The 20735-nt window shown below is 35.2% G+C and overlaps 1 protein-coding gene across 1 annotated transcript in view; it reads left to right on the top strand.

Moving 5' to 3' along the window:
• The window catches only part of PARN (poly(A)-specific ribonuclease), a 58081-nt gene that overhangs the window by 3172 nt on the left and 34174 nt on the right, over window positions 1-20735 (top strand). Inside the window, exons 5-18 of the mRNA XM_085302981.1 lie at window positions 664-724; window positions 1379-1544; window positions 1841-1906; window positions 2707-2745; window positions 4583-4625; window positions 5280-5360; window positions 6980-7036; window positions 8116-8193; window positions 9312-9355; window positions 9841-9883; window positions 11560-11635; window positions 13463-13573; window positions 13655-13724; window positions 20275-20330. Of these exons, the coding sequence (XP_085159107.1) occupies window positions 664-724; window positions 1379-1544; window positions 1841-1906; window positions 2707-2745; window positions 4583-4625; window positions 5280-5360; window positions 6980-7036; window positions 8116-8193; window positions 9312-9355; window positions 9841-9883; window positions 11560-11635; window positions 13463-13573; window positions 13655-13724; window positions 20275-20330 (991 nt within the window). The remainder of the gene's footprint in view (window positions 1-663; window positions 725-1378; window positions 1545-1840; window positions 1907-2706; window positions 2746-4582; window positions 4626-5279; window positions 5361-6979; window positions 7037-8115; window positions 8194-9311; window positions 9356-9840; window positions 9884-11559; window positions 11636-13462; window positions 13574-13654; window positions 13725-20274; window positions 20331-20735) is intronic.

The following is a 20735-nucleotide window of genomic DNA, read 5'->3' as shown; positions in this document are numbered from 1 at the left end:
TTTTTTTTTTTTTTTTTTTTTTTTTTTAACCTTTGTTAAAACTGTTTTTTAACTAGCCATTAGCCAGTTGTGGATAACTATTCAGATTTTAATGCACTAAGTATTGCAAGATAAAATTTTGGACTGACTGTGATACTGCACTGTGTTGTATAGTATCCAGGGCAAAGAAGAAACTGAGCATCTCATTGTTAAACCTACAGTAGGCATGGCTATTTTTGAGTCATTGCATTAAAACTTAGTTTTACTTATGAATAAAAAAATGCAGCTTTAAAAGTGGTTCTCTTGACATAAAACAAAACAAACAAAAAAAGCCAATTAATAATTCACATAATAACTACTTAAAGTTGGAACTTGCTTGTTTTTACAAGTTTTTTTCTTACTGATGCATTTTGTGTTCATGCATACAGCTGAAAGCTGAAAATCATTTAAGGATAAGCATGTGTCAAAATAGTTTGGGGAGGCATCATTGGGATTTGAGATACTTCATAAAAACTGAGAATAACTAACAAAAATAGCATAAGATAAACTTGTGACTTTATAATCACAACCTTGGTTGTTCTTGACTTTGAATTTAGTATAATTTCTTAAAAGYGAAGAAAATAATTAATCTTTGTATTTTACTGATACTCTGACCAGTCWTAAAGCTGTTTTCTTTTCTTACAGAGTTCAAGTATAGACTTTTTAGCAAACCAAGGATTTGATTTTAATAAAGTTTTTCGCAATGGTGAGTTTTGCTTATTTTTWTTATTWTTTTTTTTTATGATATGATTTTCCTTCTTCACTTTCTGGGAAAAGAAAAAGACATCCATTCATGATACTGTCTTACCAAATAGTAATGTTTTAGAATTATTCTTATCTGATTCAATGACTGTGGTGATAGTTATTATCTTTACAAAAATTCCTGATGCAGAATTCTACCAAATAGAATTCCTGTTTAATAAGTACCTGGTTGTTCATTACCTGCTATGTAACAAGTAATGGAGTAGTAAGGCATACATACATAAGCATTTTAGAAGAGGTATCAGTGCATTGTAGTGTGTGCAGCTGCAGTCTATTATTAAAGTATTGCAGGTATCATGGAAGAAAAATGATAAATATTACTGTGATCGTGATCTATAGCTCTACAGTTTTCAGGCTGGGCTCTATACAGATAAGGCATATAGTTCTGAAGAGTTTAAAGGTACTAGCTAACTGGCATATGCCAGAAGAAAGCCACTATACCTACAGATAAAGAATGGGATCTAAAAGAAGTGATTGGAAAGGAGGAATGCATTATCAGCCTTCAGGACTGTAGCAAATGTCTGGTTAGTAGTAGGTTTTGCTGAATCATATATCACTAACTTRTTTTTGATTATGATACTTTAAATGTCTGTGTTAGGAATTCCGTATTTAAATCAGGAAGAAGAAAGACAGCTAAGGGAGCAGTATGATGAAAAACGTTCTCAGGCCAATGGTGCAGGATCTCTGTCATACATTTCTCCTAATGCCACAAAATGTCCTGTGACAATTCCTGAGGATCAGAAAAAGTTCATAGATAAAGTAGTGTAAGTAAAATTATTTAGTATAAAATGAAGTTTTATTATGCCTGTAGTGATTACAAGTCAATTATAACTCTTCGCATACTTCAATCTCAAACTACTTACATGATAAAGCATTCACTGAAAGGAAGAACTAATTTGAAAATGTAGTGAAGAAATTCTATAAGCAGAGTCACTTGTTGTTTGTTTTTAATTAGGAGTTCCTTTGTCTTTTTTAGACAACCATAAATATGTCTGTTAAAAGAAGATGGTAGCTATAGGAGCAAAAAGTCATCTATTTATTTATTTATTTTTCTTTTCAGGGAACAATTGGAAGACTTCTTAAAGAATGAAGAAAATGAAACTTTGGAACTGGAACCATGTACAGGGTCAGTTTGTAAAACTGCATGTCCTTAAAATAAATCGTTTTTTTGGCCCTAGGGAATTACGGGAATGACGAGGGAGAAGGAAGAAGAAATATTTCTACTTGAGTTAACACTAGCAAAAACTATGTTTGACTAATCTCTGAAATCTCTGAAATATGAGAAAAGCCAATGATTTATTTGTGTGCCGTACTCTCTTTAAGAGCCATAATTTCTGCATGCAGAATCAACATACTTAAACATAGCCAAGAAGCATCTTGTATACATAAGCCAATGTTTGCTGTTGCAGAAGAGCACAATAAGCCTCTTCTGCATTTTCTGCTGATTTTGCCMAAATCTATTGAGCTATCAGCTGTCACATTATTCTTTGCTGACACTATATATTAAAACTGTTTTTAACGTGTTTCCTTTCAAAGTCTATTTTGCTTTGGAGTCCAAGTGTTTGGATAGTTTTTTTTGTTTTGTTTTGTTTTTGTTTTTGTTTTTTGAGTTTAGAAGTACTAGAAAACTGTGAAGCTGGGGATAAGCTAACATCACTGTATGTATATTCACTAATCACAGCAGACAGAATACTTGCTTTATCAGAAGAATGTTATGTGGATAATTGTATAAATTGATGTAAACTCCTTTACAACTTTGCATCTGGACATCAGAAAATACCTTTCAAACCTGTATGTTGTAGTAGCAGTGACTTATACTTAAAAAATAAAATCTGTCCACTGAGCATGGAGCAGACTTTCTGACTGCTATTGCTTTGAAACATTTATGTAAGAAATATTAGTAACACATTTGTCTTTTGCTTTTAGATTTCAGAGGAAATTAATTTATCAGACCTTGAGCTGGAAGTAAGTTACTGGTAATACTTACTGTATCTTTTTAGTATTTTTGATAAGAAAATCTGGGTAAGAGCTGATCTACTTAATCTCAGAGATGATTAATTTAGATTTTTATTTTTGTTAAGWCTGTTTTATAATGTTGTGAAGATGAATTGCAATATACTGGTTTGTAATGATTCATTTGAATATTTTAAAACTCAGTATTTTATCGTTCCTATCTAAAATATGTAAACTGAACAGCACAATGAGTCTTGAGTGATTATGTAATAAGTGCAACATGACTGATTTTTTTATTGAACAGTAATGGCATGTTCTTGTATAGACGGTGGGATGTACAAAAACTGGTTCTGTAGTATGTATTTTCTTTTTTCTGTTAGGTACCAAGTTTAGGCATTTCCGATGACCTAAAGTCCTATCTCTAGTAGCCATTCTTTTTTCCCTTTAAAATATAAAAATATAATAATATAGAAAAATATATATTTTATTATATATATATAACATTATATAGAATATATTTTATATATTTAATTCTGTTTTGTAACAGTATCTGGACACTTTGTTACTTAAACTGAAAGTGAATAAAATAAAGCTCCTCTCTATAAAGAAGAATTTAAGGAAGTGGACTTGATAACTAACATGAAAAGAACAGAGTTGTTCTCAAGAAGTTTCCTTTTTTTTAAAAYGCATTAATAAAGTATCTGTGGCTTCTAGTAGCACATGCAATATTATGTTTGTCTCATGTTTGTTCTTGTGTCTTTTCATGGTGAGTAGAAGAATGCATTTGTGAGCTGGATTTCCCCTCACTCCTTTTTCTGAACATAGAGCTGTGGTGCTGTATATTGGTGTGAGAAAGGAAAGTTGTGAAAGTAGCCTGGAGATAATTAAAGCAGGAAAAAATGAGTTTATTGGTTGTCCTTGTTCCTTGAAGAGAGAGTGATATAGACTTGGAGTCTCCTCATACCACAAACTCTTTAGTATAGGTAAAATGATAAAAGAGTGTTTTGATGCATTTTTTTAGTAGGTATCCAAGGTCTGTGAATATGAAGCCTGGATTCAAAATCATGTGGGGAAGCTAGGGCTGAGAGGACGTAATTCCGTGGTTCTAATAGTAGCCAGAGGGACTGAAGAAACACGCTAGTTGTGGGTTGGTCATATAATTGTGTCTAGTTTATTACATTGGGTGTATGTGAGTAACAGCTGTTTGTTAAATAGTGAAAGATGTTATTCTCCTCTAACCTTGCCAGCAGTTCGTGCTTTGTGGCTCTGTGTATGGCAGTATTTCGGTAGATAAACGTGGATGTGGTAGAGTGATGCAACTGAGTAGTGGTGGTACCAGCATTTGCATTAATATTTCCTACTAGAACTTACTGTTAGCAGGAAATTTGAAGTAATTTATAAATCCTAGAATAAATGACACATTAAAGGTATGGMGCCATCAAAGAAGATAGTTTGTGGCTAAGTAAATGAGAGCTTTTAGTTGTTCACCACTGTTTTGTTTCTGGATTCCTCAAAAGCAGCTTCTAAACTGAGATGAAATATCCAGTTGATGTTTACTTAATATTACTAAAATAAGAAGTTATGGGTTCCACAGCAGCAGTAGGATGGGAAATTACATTAGCAAATGCATTTTAACACTAGTAAGCATTAAAATGCTTTAAATATATAAGGAAGAACTTAACAAGTCCAGTTTTGCTGTATTTTAAATAGTCACTTTTAATAGTTCTTTTGCACTTAAGTTTTGTAATAACCTTGAAACACAACATTGGCCAGTCAGTTCTGTGGCTTCAATATGGCAAATCCCAAATTAATAACTATTTATATTTACTTTTCACTTGTTTTGATGTAGATATCCAAAAGGTATCCATGTTGAAACTCTGGAATCAGATAAGGTAAATAGCCAACTTACTGCCTATGACATTTGTTCTGTTTAAGGGAAACTTAATTCCTCAGTTTTATTAAAATTTCTAGGTTTATCTTGGGCTTTTATGAAAAATGCTAAACACTTGAAACAAATTCATTGCATCTTATTTATAGTCATTAGCTCTGACTCTTAAAATATGAAATATAAGCTTATGTTTGTGTTACTTAACATTATTTAAAAACAAGATTAGAAATCAAAGGATATTTTAAAGTATAGTGGATCTAACATTCAGTATTGATGAAAAGTTAAGTCTTGATCTTAGGACAACAGTATTGGCATTGTATGCTGTACCTTGGCTTTTCAGTACAAGTCTGTATTTCAAAAAATACGACAAATTCATTAGTTATAAGGAACGCTTTCTTCAGAAATAAAAGGTGGATGTAGTAAAAGTTCAGCTCAGTGGACAGACKTAACAGAGCTTTTATAGTACTGTTTTGGGAGTGGATGATAATGTTGTAGTTAAAATAGAAAGAATTGTGTTGCCAAGTAACTACTCTTAAGCTATATGTATTGCAATTATGATTTGATTTTCTGTACAGTCTAAACTTACAGAAACTTGCAATTGGCTTAAATATGATCTTGTCAGAGTCATTCTTTGCGTAACATATGCTTTTGTTTTTAGAAAGAGAGATATATTGTCATTAGTAAGGTAAACGAAGAAGAACGAAAAAGAAGAGAACAGCAAAAACAAGCAAAAGAACAGGTAAATATTTGAAAAAAGTTCCATTCCCTTAATWTAAGGGGAAGGGGGAGAATCGGTTTAATCAGCCGTGCAACACTGCATATGATAGGGCTTAGTAATGCTTTCCTCTTGCTTTGGCTGTGGCTGAAAGTGATCCTCTAAAATTCTACTTAGGATAACTTAGGCTCTGCAGTGTAGCAAAAAGAGTTACAAGATACTCTATGGAACTTTAAAGAATGAGTAATTGTAGTATACTTAACTAAATCCCGGAGCAGTAATGCTTCCTTATATGAATCTGCTGTGTCAGAGAAGCAGAGTCTAGTAATAGGAAACATCATTCAACTGCATGTATTACTGCTGTTTATATATAAAAATAGCCATGACACAAAAAATTTGCTAGCTTTCTTGAGAAAGTTTTCACACTGCTTGGATTCACAGTGTGTCTTTGGAGTGGTACCTCTATTACAAAACTTGCTTGCTGTTAGTTGTCTCAGTTAAGAAAAGTCAGATAACTGATAATTGCACAGTATATTTTAATAGAAGCATACTGCAGGCAGCTATTGTATTAGCAAGTTGACTGCAAGATCGTGTGTGATATTCAGGCACTCTTCAGTATTGCTGATGGAACTTACTATTTTTGTTCACTGAGTTTGAGATGAATTGCAAGAAATCAGAAGACTTAGATCAGGGAATTTGTGGTCAAACTATTTGTACATACATTTTTAAAGAGGAATTGAACCTGGATGGAACAAATAAACTGTTTGCCTGCAGAATGCTTCTTTAAGAGAGAAAGAGCTATGTAGTACTGACCATAACTAAWATGATCTCTCTTTTTGCCAAAGGCTAGTTAGGAACAACTTATTACTACAGTGGATTTGCTGAAGTGGTCTCTATAGGTGTGTTAGTCACTGAAGCTAGTGGCATTAACAGAACAGCTGAATAAAGATGACAGTGAATGCTTTTATTAGGTTTTATTGCTGGTGGAAAAAAGACAAACACATAATGTAGGGCAGAAATTACTTCCTTAGACTTAAAACAGAAAACTCTTATGAAAAGTTGTTTTAAGTCTAACCAAGATAGATATTGTAGTCAGATCGCTCTAAATGCAATTTGGGTCATCTTAAAATGTGTAACTTGTAATACTGTTCTATTTTTATATAGGTATTATGTGTGTGTATATATATGTATATTTATTTATGAATAGTGAAGAGTGTTTCTTCAGCCTCAGTGTTACTGCAAAAATATATGATTAATAGAAATAACAATCAATATAGAACCTTTTGCATATTGTAACAGTATTTGTAACAAATAATGTCTGAAAATAGTTAACTTAGCATCCTGGGTGGTTTGTAGTCTAATAGCTACTGAGCGCTATTGGAGATGTGACCTTTCCTACTTTACATTGAATGTAAAGCTCTATGTAGAGCTGGAGTTCCATCAGCAGTGGCCTGCTTTGACATTGTGTGTCTTTAAAATACTGATGTTTGCTCTATGGTCTGTTCTCGGTTATTTTATCTGAGGAACAGTGTCAACCAAWCTTGGATTAACATTACATTTTTAGTATGTCTGCCGGTTCTCAAACGCAGTTCTAACAGTATTTGTATTTATATTTTTGCTAATGCCAGAAACTTTGATTGCAGGAAGAACTGAATGATGCAGTAGGATTTTCCAGAGTTGTTCATGCCATTGCTAATTCTGTGAGTTAACACGATTCTTTTTTTAATGTACCTTCAGTTGTAAGGAAAAAAACCTCCTATAATAAGCTCTTTTGCTGCTCCTTTTTGGGAGATGAAATGACGTACAGATTAAAGAGGGGATTTTTTGTTTGTTTTTAAGTTGATGTTGCTGGGTGGTTTATGGTGGTAGAGTATGTTAGGCTGGGTAGGCTCATAATGAGATAGAAATTTGTATTGTTGACTCTTACAGATGAACTGATGACATGAACTAACAGCAGCTAACAAGATTCTGTTGAGACTAACTAYGCTTAGGTTATGTTCTCTCTCCTGAAAAGATGGTGGTTTTTGTTTTTCGTTGGGTTTTTTTTGGCAGTTAAAGCCTTAATCGCGGGAGGTCATCTGAGTCTTCTGTTTGTGCACTTAAAATAGGCTATRGTTTGACGTATGTTCCTGCTCCTTCCCCCTCATGAGTTGAACTTGGTCTGATTATTTTGGTGAGACAGTGTGCTGTTTAGAAAAAAATAGGGAYGCATAATGTTTTCTCTGGCAAATGGAGGGTGTAGGAAAGCAGAAAAGGTTATGTCAGATGAAGCAAAGTTGACATTTAAGAACTTTCAAGCACTTTGTAGATTTAAGTTCTTTCTTGCAACATCTGGCATGAAAGATTCTCCACTAYGAGAGGCTGTTTGAAGCCCCCAAAGCCGCTGAAGAATAAATTGTGATTCGCTCTACAAGTTGTAAATTAAAAGGTAGTGGGTTGACAAATTACTTGATTTTCATCCTAGATTATGTTTGGAAGCAAAGTTGTAAGTAACTCTTCTGTATCTTCTGTATCGTCTGTAATGTATCTCCTGCTTCTCATAGTTTCAGGCTTCTGTGCAAGGTGGTGATAAGCAGCTGGGAGGAATTAAAGGAAAGAGCAGGGGTGGCTGCCCTGTGAGACWGAAGGGGGCTGCAGGGCAGGCAGAGAGCAAGCAGGGAGATAGGGATCAGTTTGTTCCTGACTGTGTTCAGCTGGCATCTGGGACAGTGCTTTTCATGTATTCCCTGTGCTGAGGCCACAGTTGGAGATAAAATTAACATTTGACCTCTTTTCACAGGGCAAACTTGTTATTGGACACAATATGCTACTGGATGTTATGCATACTATACACCAGTTCTACTGTCCCCTACCTGATGTGAGTATCAGTGTTCAGATGATGCCATAAATGTCTCTAATAATGTATTTGCCTTCAGTTTGATCTCTAAACTTTCCTGTGRATGGAACCATGCTCTGGTCTATTAATGTTTGGGACTTCTGGACCACTGCCTTATTTTCTTAAATCTGCATATAGAAAGTTCAGTTGGATTGACATCTTCTCCTTTACATTAYGAAAATGTTTGAATTAAATGTTGGAATTGTGCTTTCTGGTCATGTCTGCTAGTCCTTCAGAAACTGCTTGGATAATAAGGTAAATTTGACTCCTTTTTTGTTAAGATATTGACTTAGAGCTTTGACATTGTGTGCTATTATTGTACACCTATGGCTTACAAATTTGGAAAAGATTTTTCGTATAATACAGTAAAATTTAATAGAATGATAAATCTAATAGCAGAAATCTAGGATGGTGTTCATTGTGTGAAATGGGGGAATAGACCATCATTACTTAAGAGATTTCAATTGTTAGATTAAGCAATCTGTTGGCAGTGAGGACAGTRTCTGACGAAGGCAAAGGTCTAGTTGGAGAGATGGGCTGCATGGTGCATATGTTACTTGTAAACGTCGAGGGCTTATAGATATTATAGGAAAGACTTGATTATGAGATGGGAAAGTGTAGTTTGGGACCTGTTTGGGTTGTGTTGGAATATAAGTAGCTGGGAATTGTACCTATGCTTTTGAAACATTAAAGATCTAAACCCRTAAGTTTTGATCCACCTTGGGTAGAACCTGTCCACTTTGAGTGACTGCTTATGTTCCACTGACTTACTAAGTGCTGGGAATATGTCTTCAGACACTTAAGATGTAATTGTTATGCAGCTAGTATTGGAGGTAGTATAGGATATATAATAACATTGGATATTGGCATTGATGGAACATTTCTCTTATGAATCACAGACAAATCAGAAATAGTCTATAGTTTGGTAAAATTGCAGGTGATATTAACAGTTATTCTGACTGGGTACATCTCGAATGAGTAACTGAATTCTCACTTCATAAAAGCTGTTTGGGTACTAGTAGCTATTGTTAACTGTTCATCAGTCTTGGGATGGTAGCTCACTTATCTGGAATTTAGATTTTGATTTAATGTTAATTTAGGACCTAACTGAGTTCAAAGAAGTGACATCATGCGTATTTCCCAGGTAAGTTCTTAATTTAAACTTGCAACTTCTTTGGTATTGTTTTATCAAGCTGGTACTGTTTGTCACAGCTGTTACTCAACTTAACCTAGCTGTGACTGGAGGTAATATTTGAAACAAGTTAGATAAACTTAGCTTTAAAAAGTATTCTGTAACAACTCTTTCAGAAGAGCAATGCTATTATTCTACATCTTGGCAAAAGATACTGCTCTGCTACCCCCTTGCTTTTGGCGTGATATTTTGGGTTTGGAATTTGCACTATATTTGGGACAATATTTATTTACTACTTACTGTTTGCTTCTTTTACTGTTGCTTAGTTGTCCTTTTCATGCTGGACAAAGCTGAAGAGTGCTTTGGCTGCTGTAGGATGTAAGAGTAATGTTTCAGTAGGGTAAAATGGCTGTTTCACAGCTAATACACTAAGCTATTTTTTTCATTTGGCAAAATGGACATTCTTCCATTTCACCTTGTTTAACTCTTGTTTTTAGGCTATTGGATACTAAACTGATGGCAAGTACACAACCCTTTAAGGTAAATTAAAATTATAGAATGATTTGACAGTTAAAATTTACCCGTGTAATCAAAACACAGATGATGCTTTTGATAGAGGAAAATGGCTAACGTTTTCTGTATGAATGATGCTTTGTTTTGTTTTTTAAAAAAGCTTTTGCATCTAAACTTCAAAAAACTTTTAGTGTATAAACTTTCACAAATGTAAAATGCAGCTGATTTGTAGTTGTTCCAGTATGGATGTAATTTGGCAGCTTTGAATTCTAAATTATATTCAATTTTCACTATTTAAAATGTGACTTGCAGAGTCACAGCAAGTAAGCCCTGGAAGCCATTTACTTATCCAAAGCAGTAGAACATTGAAGTTCTAATTTTAGATTTGTTGAGAAAAACTGGTCCTCAAACATCATTAGCTTCTCTTGGGCCCTGCTGTTTGGTGGGTAGTCTACAGAAGAAAAAAAATTGCAGGTTTCTCTGAATTCTTTCAGAATTAGTTTTGTTTTCTGAAGAATAAGCACAGTGATAAGTGATTATTCTCTTTTTTTCCCGTGTGTCTTAAGAATGAATGAGATTTTCTTTTTTTTAAAAAAAAAAAAAAACTTCTGACCTTCTACATACCTCTCTGACTTTAGAGCATTTCATAACTGAAAAGCGCATGAAAAGTTACTTCAGATATTTTCAGGTTTGTCTTCTATACTGCTGCAATAATATAGAGATCTTTATATTCTGGAAACTAATAACCTGTCACAAGTATTATATTTGGTAAAATTATGTTGATATTTGTAATTTTTACATAGATGGTTGGGTTTTAGGCTACTGTTACCAAGTGGGATATTGGAATGCCAATATGATGCATCAGCTGAGTTTGTTCACTGTGTTGAGTTCTTGATATAGTTTGAGGCCATAAACTTGATGACAGTGACTATAATCARCTGTCTTTGGAATCAACATGAACTTTGGTTTTCAAAAATGTCAGACAACTTTTTTTTAAAAAAAGGCTGTACTAGATTTTGGGTTTTCTCTTACTGTTGATTCTGCACAGTTTTTTCCATTGTACTAATTGACAAAGAATATTCACAAAGTTAGGTTAGGCTTGATTTGAGGAATAATCTGTCTTRTTATGACTTTTTTCTATACGTTCAGTAATGCAACTCAACTAAGACGAAGTCTAGAGTTTGCTGAAATGCCTCAGGTTTCAGACTGTCAGACTTCTTTCACTGTCTTTSTGTTACTTTAAGTCAGGAATATTTATATTTCAAAAACTGTTAACAGTGCATATAGCAGAAACTGTTAGCTCAGTCAGCAAGCACTCATGAGTTCTCACCTCAAATACCTCCAAACATCATGATCAATATTTAGGATGTTTTGCTTTGCTGTTTGTGCTGTGTTTTCCCCTGCCACATACACTATGTATGCAACCAGATTCAAATAAATCCATATCCTTGGCATAATCTACTCTCCAGAATTGAGAAGCATTGCTAAGTGCTTGTGACTAGCAAGTGTTGTATTGTTGGCAAGGCAAGCTAACTTCTTTTAAACTTGTCTTAATGGACTTCCCTGGTGTATTAGTTTGAAATGAGGTTATGCATAAATCCYTACAGGACACAAGGTGGCAGCAGTAAATTTTATCTTCTTTGATTTCAGTTTCCAGGGAAAATACGCTTGGCACCAGCAGTTAATGCTGTTCTTCCTTGCAGGAGATCATTAATAACACGTCCCTTGCAGAACTGGAAAAACGTTTAAAAGAGGTTCCATTTAGCCCTCCTAAAGTTGGTAAGAATACATAAATACGCCTGAACGTGAGGGGGGATTTCTTCCCTGTGARAGTGACGGAGCACTGGAACAGGTCACCCAGAGAGGTCGTGGAGTCTCCTTCTCTGCAGATCTTCAAGGCCTGCCTGGATGCAACCCTGTCTGACATGGTCTAGGTGACCCTGCTGAGCAGGGAGGTTGGACTAGATGATCTCCAGAGGTCCCTTCCAACCTTACCGATTCTATGAAGTTTGTATCAAGTTCTGGAATTTATTTCTTGAGCTCCTGATTTGAAAAAGGGAGTGTGATGTTAAGCGTAAGTATATTGGAAGGGAGGACTCTGTAGGCTTAATCCAAAACAAGATGAATGTTACTTTTTTTTACATTGCTGAATGTGCAGAGGAGATGCACCTAAGCTGTCATAAAAGGAGTAATAAGGTGGATAATCAAATTCAACTTCTACAGTCTTGTTAGGCAGTGAGCAAGTGTCTAGATCTAAGTAATATCACACATCTAGGGTATACAATAATTCATGCAGACCTTTTAATTTTGTGTCTTCACTAGCTTCTTCTCAAAATGTAATGTGATTTGTATCTKTCAGGTGGTCTTTTTATGTTGATGATAAAACTATTTAATCATTTTTTTSGTTATCTTGAGCAAAACAAGACTATGAAAGTTAACTCAGAAGTGTTGGTTAATTTGAGATGGTTAATGCACTTCAGAACATCTATGGAAAAACATTTTTAAAAAATACTGGAATACTTSTAACTGTTCACTTGTGTTTTCTTTTGCATGTGAGTATGCATCTGAAAGAAATAGATGAAATTAAACACTAGGAATTGTACTTCTAAGATCAAATTATATGGCRTAACTAAGTCTTAGGACTCTTATTTATTTAAGAAATAATATTACAGGGACTCAGAAAAATGCATGATGGCTTTAAGTTTATATTTACAAATATGACAAGAATATATTTTTATGGTGTAAGTTATGCTAATGTTTCTATACCACTGGGTAATCCTGGGTGTGTTTCATAGTTATATTAGTTTCTTTTGCTATGGTAGAACGCAATAAGTTAAATGGAATTAGTGTACTTATGAGTCACGAAAATAACTWTTAAAGCAATTACTTTTCTCCTTCCAATCCTATTCTCAATCTCACTCCTAGAGGAAAATGAGTGAGCTTTCTAGAGGTTTATAAGCTAACTGCAGAGGTGAAATAAATTTTGATGTTGGGAGGGGCTAAAAAGTTAAATGATTTTCTTAAAGTGATATGTAAGTCTCAGTAACTGAGTAGTGTATGCATGCTCTCAAACACTTCTTTTCAGACAAGTGCCTATTAAGGTTTCCACTTTCAGAGATGACTCAAGGGATAGTTCTTAGTCTTCACACAAACACTGGATATGGACACCTAAGTTGTGAAAAAAGACACCTTTAATCGTTTTTTTTTTTTCATTTTCATTATTTAAATACCTTGAAAAATTTGGCCATGGGTCAGTTGGATGCTTAGCAAGCAGATCAATAGCAGAGCCTGAATGTCTGTTCTTTTAAGTCAAGACAGGAGAAAATATGCTGCATAGGAAGTCTTGTTCTTGTTGTGTTTGTATTAATATTCCGTAGTAGCTAAAGAGATCTCTGGGAGTTAAGTGCTATATAGGAGATTAATACAGTTTTTAATAGGAAGAAGTTTCTGTCATACGAACCTGTTCCTATAAAAAGTAAACTRTTCAGAGCTACTTAAAATTGTGTAAACTTACCTGAAGATGTGTTATGCTCTGACATACGTGGGTAAACATAGAGGGCTGCCTTTAATTTTCATGATACGTATTTACAATTTTTTTTTTCTCAGAAAGTGCAGAAGGGTTTCCAAGTTACGATACAGCTTCTGAACAACTTCATGAAGCAGGTTATGATGCTTACATTACTGGACTGTGCTTCATCTCCATGGCTAATTTTCTAGGTATCTATATAGTCTTTTTCAAATCTATTTCTTAATGCTATCAGTAACTGCATATTACATGCTGAATTTCTTCTTTATCAGGCTCATTCCTCAGTCCTCCGAAAAATCATGTGTCTGCTAGATCAAAACTCATTGAACCTTTTTTTAACAAGTAAGTAATTGCTCTATTTAAAACCTACTAAAATATGGAAATGTAATGCTCAGAATACTTAACTCTGGTTGTAGAGTAAATGGCTAATGGCATTTTCCTTGACACTTCAGTTTTTGGGCTTTCTAGTTCATGCTAATAATGCAAAAGGCCAGGATTTAGAAAGTAAACAATGGCTTACATTCTGCTAACCTGAAAAGGACATTTGCAGCCTAAGTTACTTTAATGACCATACCAGTGTTGAGAATATATTTACAATTTAGAAAATATTTTTTGGATAAGCTTGGGGAATAGTAGAACTGAAGAGGGAAAACTGCTCAAGTGTTTTTTGTGTTGTAAGACACTGTCAAAAAGTGGTGATAGTTAAAACTGAACACACTTCAGTAGTCTAGAAAAACTAAAATATMCCCAGTGTAATATTAATCCAAGCAACATAAAGCCATTAATGGTATCAGGAAACAGATTTTTTAAGAAGACTTGGTAAACACATATATTTAGTAGTTTATAGAATGATGCTATGATTTTACTTTTGAATTAGATGTTCATGCAAATATTTCAACAGATTGAAGCAAGACTTGAGAAATCTAGAAGTCTTCATGTACAATTTTTATTCTTTGCATATTTAGCCTGTGAATTTGTCTTAGGAAGCTTCTAAAGACAGTATAACCTGTCATGTAAAGTGAAAGGAGGTGAAACGAAAAAAAATTGCTAGTGCTTTTTTTTTATTTGGTTCCCATTCTGGAAAAATTAAATCCTATCCTATCACATAGGAGCTGGAGAAAAATGATTATTTTAGCTTCAGATGGCCCATACAAATGGAAGAATAATCATGGTTGGTGACTTTCAGTTTTCTTTGGTCTAGAAACTAWATGACTGCACTGTTATCAATTAGTTGATTCTAGAGACATTTGAGGCAGTAACTTCCTACGTTCTAGCAGACATCATAAATCGTATGTACRTTTCTCAGATTCAACACAGACCTTTATGGACTGCCCCCTTTGAATGTAAATACTCAGTTAAACAAAAGATGGTGATAGAATCGATCAGCATAATTTCATTTTTAAGATGGGATTTGTCACAGCTTGTTTTCTGTAACAGCAAATATGTGCCAACTAGTAGATGCCATTTGAGGGAGTTAAACGTATTTATATTTTTCAGCCATTACCTAAAAAGCTTTGCATTCTTTCCAGAGATGGGTATCTGCAACAAATACAAACTGAGACTTCTAGAGCTGTTACAGTAATAAGCTAAACTTAACTTGATTGACTTGAAAAGCTTAGGAACTCTAAATGTAATAATCCTCTAACAGTGGCATTTCAAAGTCTTTAAGAAGGAAGTTGATTGTAGACATAAGCCCTAGGGCTAAACTGCTGGTTTTCTGGGTTCAGAATTAACACTGCCTAACAAAAGAGAAAGATAACAGTAAGTGGTAGGGAAAATAGCTGAACCTGTGGTGTGGGGGGGAATTAGGGGAGAGGTTGTAAACAGTAGTTCTCATTTCTTGCTAAACAAGAAAAATGTTTATCCATTGTGTGGCTATTCAGAGCTGGTAGGTTCTTGTTATAGAAAACCTATGTATTATTTTTAAATCATGGAAACCTGGAAGGAATTCTGTATATTACTTTTACATGATGATAGAATCTTTACCAGATTCTAGTTTGTACCAGACCTCAGTCAGCTTGGAGATGACTGTCTCACCTTGTCCTTCCAGTGAGCAGGCCACGGCTTCTATTTTGTAAAGCTAACACTTGCTAGAATACAAAGTAACAAACYAGAATAAGGCAACTCTACTTATTARTTAAAAAAACCTAAACCCTAAATATCAGAAGTCAGATCTGTTAGATATTTAAATGAACAATTCTTCTGCTCTGTTCAGTTACATCCTTGCAGACCAGATCTCTATTTCGAGCRCTTGCTCTGTTTAGCAACTGTAAATAGCATTCAGGGCTGTGCAGTTCTCAGTTATCCGCCCCTAGAAAATATGTTGCTTCTGGGGCTTTGTTGCAGGTATGCTCTGGGCTGTGAGCAAGCTTACTGCTGCTCTTAGTTTTCTCTAGTTTGTGCTCTAGAAGCTTTCCCTAGCTGAGCATCCTCCTTTCTCCTGGGGAGAAAAAAACCTATCTTCCTCCTTCCTCCAGAAGTTCCACCTGATCCTGTGGGCAGCAGTCAGAACAAGGAAACCTTTTCCTTTGTGCTGTAGTCATGTTCTTCAAGCAAAACACAAACTCCAACATGCAAACAGTAAGCTGAACAAATGAAAGTTACATTATCTGTCACAAAAGTTTTTCCTGAAGGAAGCTGAACAGAGTAGTTTCTCTACTTAAGGCTATTATTTAGAAGCAACAGTCTCAGTTTCAACTATAATCAAGGTAAAATTTTGAAAATATTCTTTAAAACAGAACAGTGCTTTATGATTCTTTGGGTTGCTTGTAAAGGCTTAATTTCTTGATCTCTGAGTACTATATGTTAATATTTAAACACAGTTTAGCACTATAATTAAACAATTGGCATAACTAACAGGATTTTTGGAAGTGTTTTCTGTTCAAATAGAGATTTTACTAATGTGAATAGTGAGAATAAATTTAAAACTGAAAATTCAAGCTTTGATTTTTACAGACTTAGCATTCACAGGAAGGGGCGGTTTTTGCTTGGGTTTTTTTTGTTTTTTTGTTTGACCTTTTTAATTATGTCAGAACAGTGATGGAACTTCCTGGTTTGCCATTCAATGGCGGTGGCCAGCATATTCTTCAGAGGTTAACAAGGAACATAGGTAAAATCTTTAAATTCAGCTTCTTGTTAGAGTGGAACTGATAAAAACTGAACTTTGCCTCAGGGCAGTTTGGCTCTTCTAGGCATAATACAGTAAGTTACATGGTAGACAACTCAATAAGCCAAGAATTCTGGAGGAATGCATTTCCTTAATTTTTAAGCTTCATTGTATGTATACTTTCTTCTAGAGTCACCTGTTGTGAATAATCCCTCTAATCTTGATGAACACTCAATTTGAGATGAAGGCACTTCTATTTTAATATCTAAAGTTATCTATTTAATGCTTACAATTAGGATGTTAGATCACATTGCATGCTTTGGAGCTTTGATTCTAAGTACTTTTTGACTTACTTGTTTAAAGCAACATATTTTCTCCTTTCCTGCTTCCCCACCCCTCAACACATTTCCTGTAACTTTTATTAATAACTTCTTTTAATTTTGATGTGTCTGGGAGGGAGGGGAAGACGTACAAAGGAATGAAAACATCTTGTTAGATTGAGCTGAATAACATGATGCTATATAGAAGTAAAAATTAAATACTTGGAAATAAGTTTTCCATGTAAAGAAAGTCAGAACCAAAGTTTGAAGTATGTACAAGTAGCTTGGTTTTGTGATACATCTGTGAAGAACATCTTACCAGGGATCTCTATTTTCTAGCTTGTATTGCAAATCATTTAATTTCTGATTTTTATCTGAATTGAATTTTCTTGGCAAAATTATTCCAGAAGAATACTAATATASTTTTCTGCAATTTGACAAATAGCTTTTCAGTCTCAATGTAGGATTAAACARTTGCTGTCCTAGAGCTTTCAGACGCATGTCTGCTGGTTATTGAGCTGGACTGGTGAGATATTCTGCTTTTGAAAAGATCACTTTTTCTTTTTTGAGCTGCATCAGTTTCTCTACCCAGGTCATCACACAGCCATGAAAACTGTTTTCTGTTACAGTGCAGAGCAGTAATCTTACTACTTGAGTCTATTCATGTGTTGTTGTMAAGTGACATGATCATAGCCTCGTTATCCATATTTTACTGGAGCTGCCACAAAAACAATCTTTCGGGTGTCTGTCTCAAACCTCAAAGTTCTTAAGACATTGGTCATATGTTGAAAAATAGATGTGTCTGTCCACTGAGTGTGTGGTCTAGCTGTAGACACTAAACAATATAGTAACTACACTTCAGTGTAGGAAATGTGAAGCTTGGTCATTATAGTTTTTTTAAAGGAGTATGGATTAATGTAATAAAAACCTCACAACTACAGTTGTGTGAATCTGCGTTATTCAATATTAAGTAGGGGCTGGGTTGTCATACAGAAAGAATGGCCTTATTAGTTTAAATTTTCTGCAAATCAGTGAGGAACCTGGYAGCCACAGTTATGGATCCTGCAGCTCTGTGTTTTTTTTTTTAATAAAATTAATGCAGTGTTTGGCATAGGTCTCTTGGCRTTAGTCACAGTATTAGCTTTTCCTGAACATGATAAACTTCGAGGAGTGCAGCTTTACTAGTGTTTTACCCAGAATCTTTTCCCATGACTCAGTAAACTTCATCTGTATAATTAGTTTTATCAAAAATGCTATCTAGGAGAATAAACTAGTTACTTGAGTGCTTTTTAAAGTAGCTAGATCTGACAGTTCTATGAAAGGTCTTTCTTCATAAAGCTAAGAATAAACAGAACTGGCTTTTCTTTTAACTTTTTGCTCTCTTATATGCTGGTGGACAACCTGTGTGCGGTGAGGACAGAGTTGATTTTATTGACTAGCTGAAATACTGTATGCTATTTTTTTTTTAACCTGTACACTTGAGGAGTACTAAAACTGTACAGGAGCTAGTAATGCTGGTGGCAAAGGTGGCCAACAATACCCTGGGCTGACTTGGGAAGAGTGCTGCCARCAGGTCAAGGAAAGTGGTCCTTCCCCTCTGCCGCAGCCCTGATGAGGCCACGTCTGGACTGCTGCATTCAGTGCTGTGCTCCCAGTGCAAGAAAGACATAGAGCTACTGGAGCGAGTCCAGTAAAGGGCCAGAAAGATGATTAGGGAGTTGGAGCCTCTCACGTGAGGAGAGGCTGAGAGAGCTGGAACTCTTCAGCCTGGAGAAGACAAGGCCCAGTGGATATGCAGGCAATGCATATAAATATCTGTTGGGTAGGGTGAAGTTGTCAAGAGGATGGGGCTAGTGGTGCCCATTGACAGGATGAGAGGCAATGGGGCACAAAACGAAACACGGGAAATTCTACTTGAACACAAGAAAACATGAATTTACTATGAGGATGGCCGAACACTGGAGCAGGTTGCCCAGAAAGGAGATGAAGCTTCTTCCTTGGAGATGTTCAAATCCTACTGGACATGGTCCTGGGCAGCCTGCTGTAGGTGACCTTGCTTGAGTAGGGGATTGGACCAGATGATCTCCAGAGGTCCTTTCCACCCCCAGCTATTGTGTCATTCTGTGAATGTGGCAGTCCTACTAGTGGTGACATTGGCATTATTTCAGAGAAAGATGTTAGCACAAATCTTAGGAAATAAACAGAATTTAGTATTTTTATACAGCCTGAAGTGAAGCCCAACTTATTGCTAAATGTATGTCCCCCTCTGTTCATGTCTGTCTTCCTCTTCCCTTTTTTGTGTTATTTTATTTTGAGCAGTAGTGCATACTTTCCTGTGAGTGTTGTATTTTATTATCCTGGACCTCTGGGAGATGCCAGAGTAATGACATTTATCTCTGGTTTCTTGTGGAACTGTGTTCTGAAGCTAGTCTGACTGTCAAACTGTCATCCCTGTCCTGTCTTTTATGATGCCTGTAATGAAGCCAGGGTTTTATGAATATGGCACCTAAGGCTAAATGTAAGAAGAAACAYGGACTCTGATGTAAAAAATAACTTAATCATCACTCAGCCACGTTGGAATTGCGGAAGTTTCTAAAGCTAATTGATTCTAATGTTTCTGATGTTTATCGATCTTTTTTGAGTTCTGCAGTGCTAAAGGACACAATGCACATTATCCCGTATTTGTCCTGAGACATACAGGAGAAATTGGATGGGACAATCTGTCATAATAGTTCACAGTTCTGTGGACACCATCTGGCTTGTGTGTCCATTTTCTTTTTTCTTTAAAGTGTGTTTTGGCTTTCTACTGAATGTGATACATTGGATACATACACCTGTGACACGATTTTAGGCTACTTGTAATTCYTATTCTGGGGTGGAGGGGAATAGTTCTATAAGCTGAACATGAGCTTTTCTTACTTGATAAGTATTTCTTGAATGTTTTGAGAACGTAATTATATGTTGAAGAGTGAAAGAGTGTTGACCTGTTTGATCACTGCTAGAATGTCATGGTGACTAACACAGTTTTAGGAACTTCATTCTGTCTAAAGCATGAAGCAGCGCTCAGAAAGTGAGAATGTATGTGGGAGCTTAGATGAGATGAAAACTAGATATTTCTACCATGTAGCTGGCTCTTACTGCACTAAGTTGCTTCTTTTTAGATGTTCATTTCYTCATTTATTTTAAGTTTTCAGCTGTACCAGTGGGTTTGGGAGGTTTTGTCTTGTATTGTTGAATCAGTAGAATTACTAGCATGATATTGAATAATTCTTAAATCTAGAGCACTCATTAAACTATGGATTGGACTGGAATGGAGGGTATGTTTGTCTTCATGTAGCTTAAGATATGGTTGCAATGATTAATTCTTCTTCTGACTGCCTTGAAGACACAACATACGGCTATAGAAAACTTTTCAAAAACTCTTTAGGCACAAATTTGCTAATGGTGCTTTTCTGTTTTGYTTCAGGCTGTTTCTTATGAGAGTAATGGACATACCATATCTYAATTTGGAAGGACCAGACTGTAAGTATTTTATTTCACTGTAAACTTACTACCATTCTGACAATTTTTTCTGGAGGAGGAGTTGTGAGGCTTCATTATYTTGCATCTAGAATGTGGGATGGGCTGTGTTTAGGTTATTTGCCACTTACGAAATGGTCTAAATTTCCTTTCTCATTGTGTTTAAATGAAATGGCAAACTAGTAAGCTCTTCCCTTTAACTTTGAACAGAGAATCTGCATTTTAGAGATAGACTAGAATGGATTAAACTCTCTTGATAACTAAATGTAATAGGGTTGAAGGTAATAGCTTTATGTTGTGTGGTATATGCAAGTAGCAACCAAAATARAGGTGATGCCTAAATTAGATACTTCTGGATGGGGGAGGAGGGAGAATCTTGCAGTAAATAGGGGATGTGAAATAGTGAAT

This window comes from Rhea americana, unplaced genomic scaffold, assembly GCF_003343005.1.
Source record: "Rhea americana isolate MKP2758 unplaced genomic scaffold, rheAme1 scaffold_10, whole genome shotgun sequence".
Taxonomy (NCBI): Eukaryota; Metazoa; Chordata; class Aves; order Rheiformes; family Rheidae; genus Rhea; species Rhea americana.
This window is presented reverse-complemented; position numbering and strand designations above follow the sequence as displayed.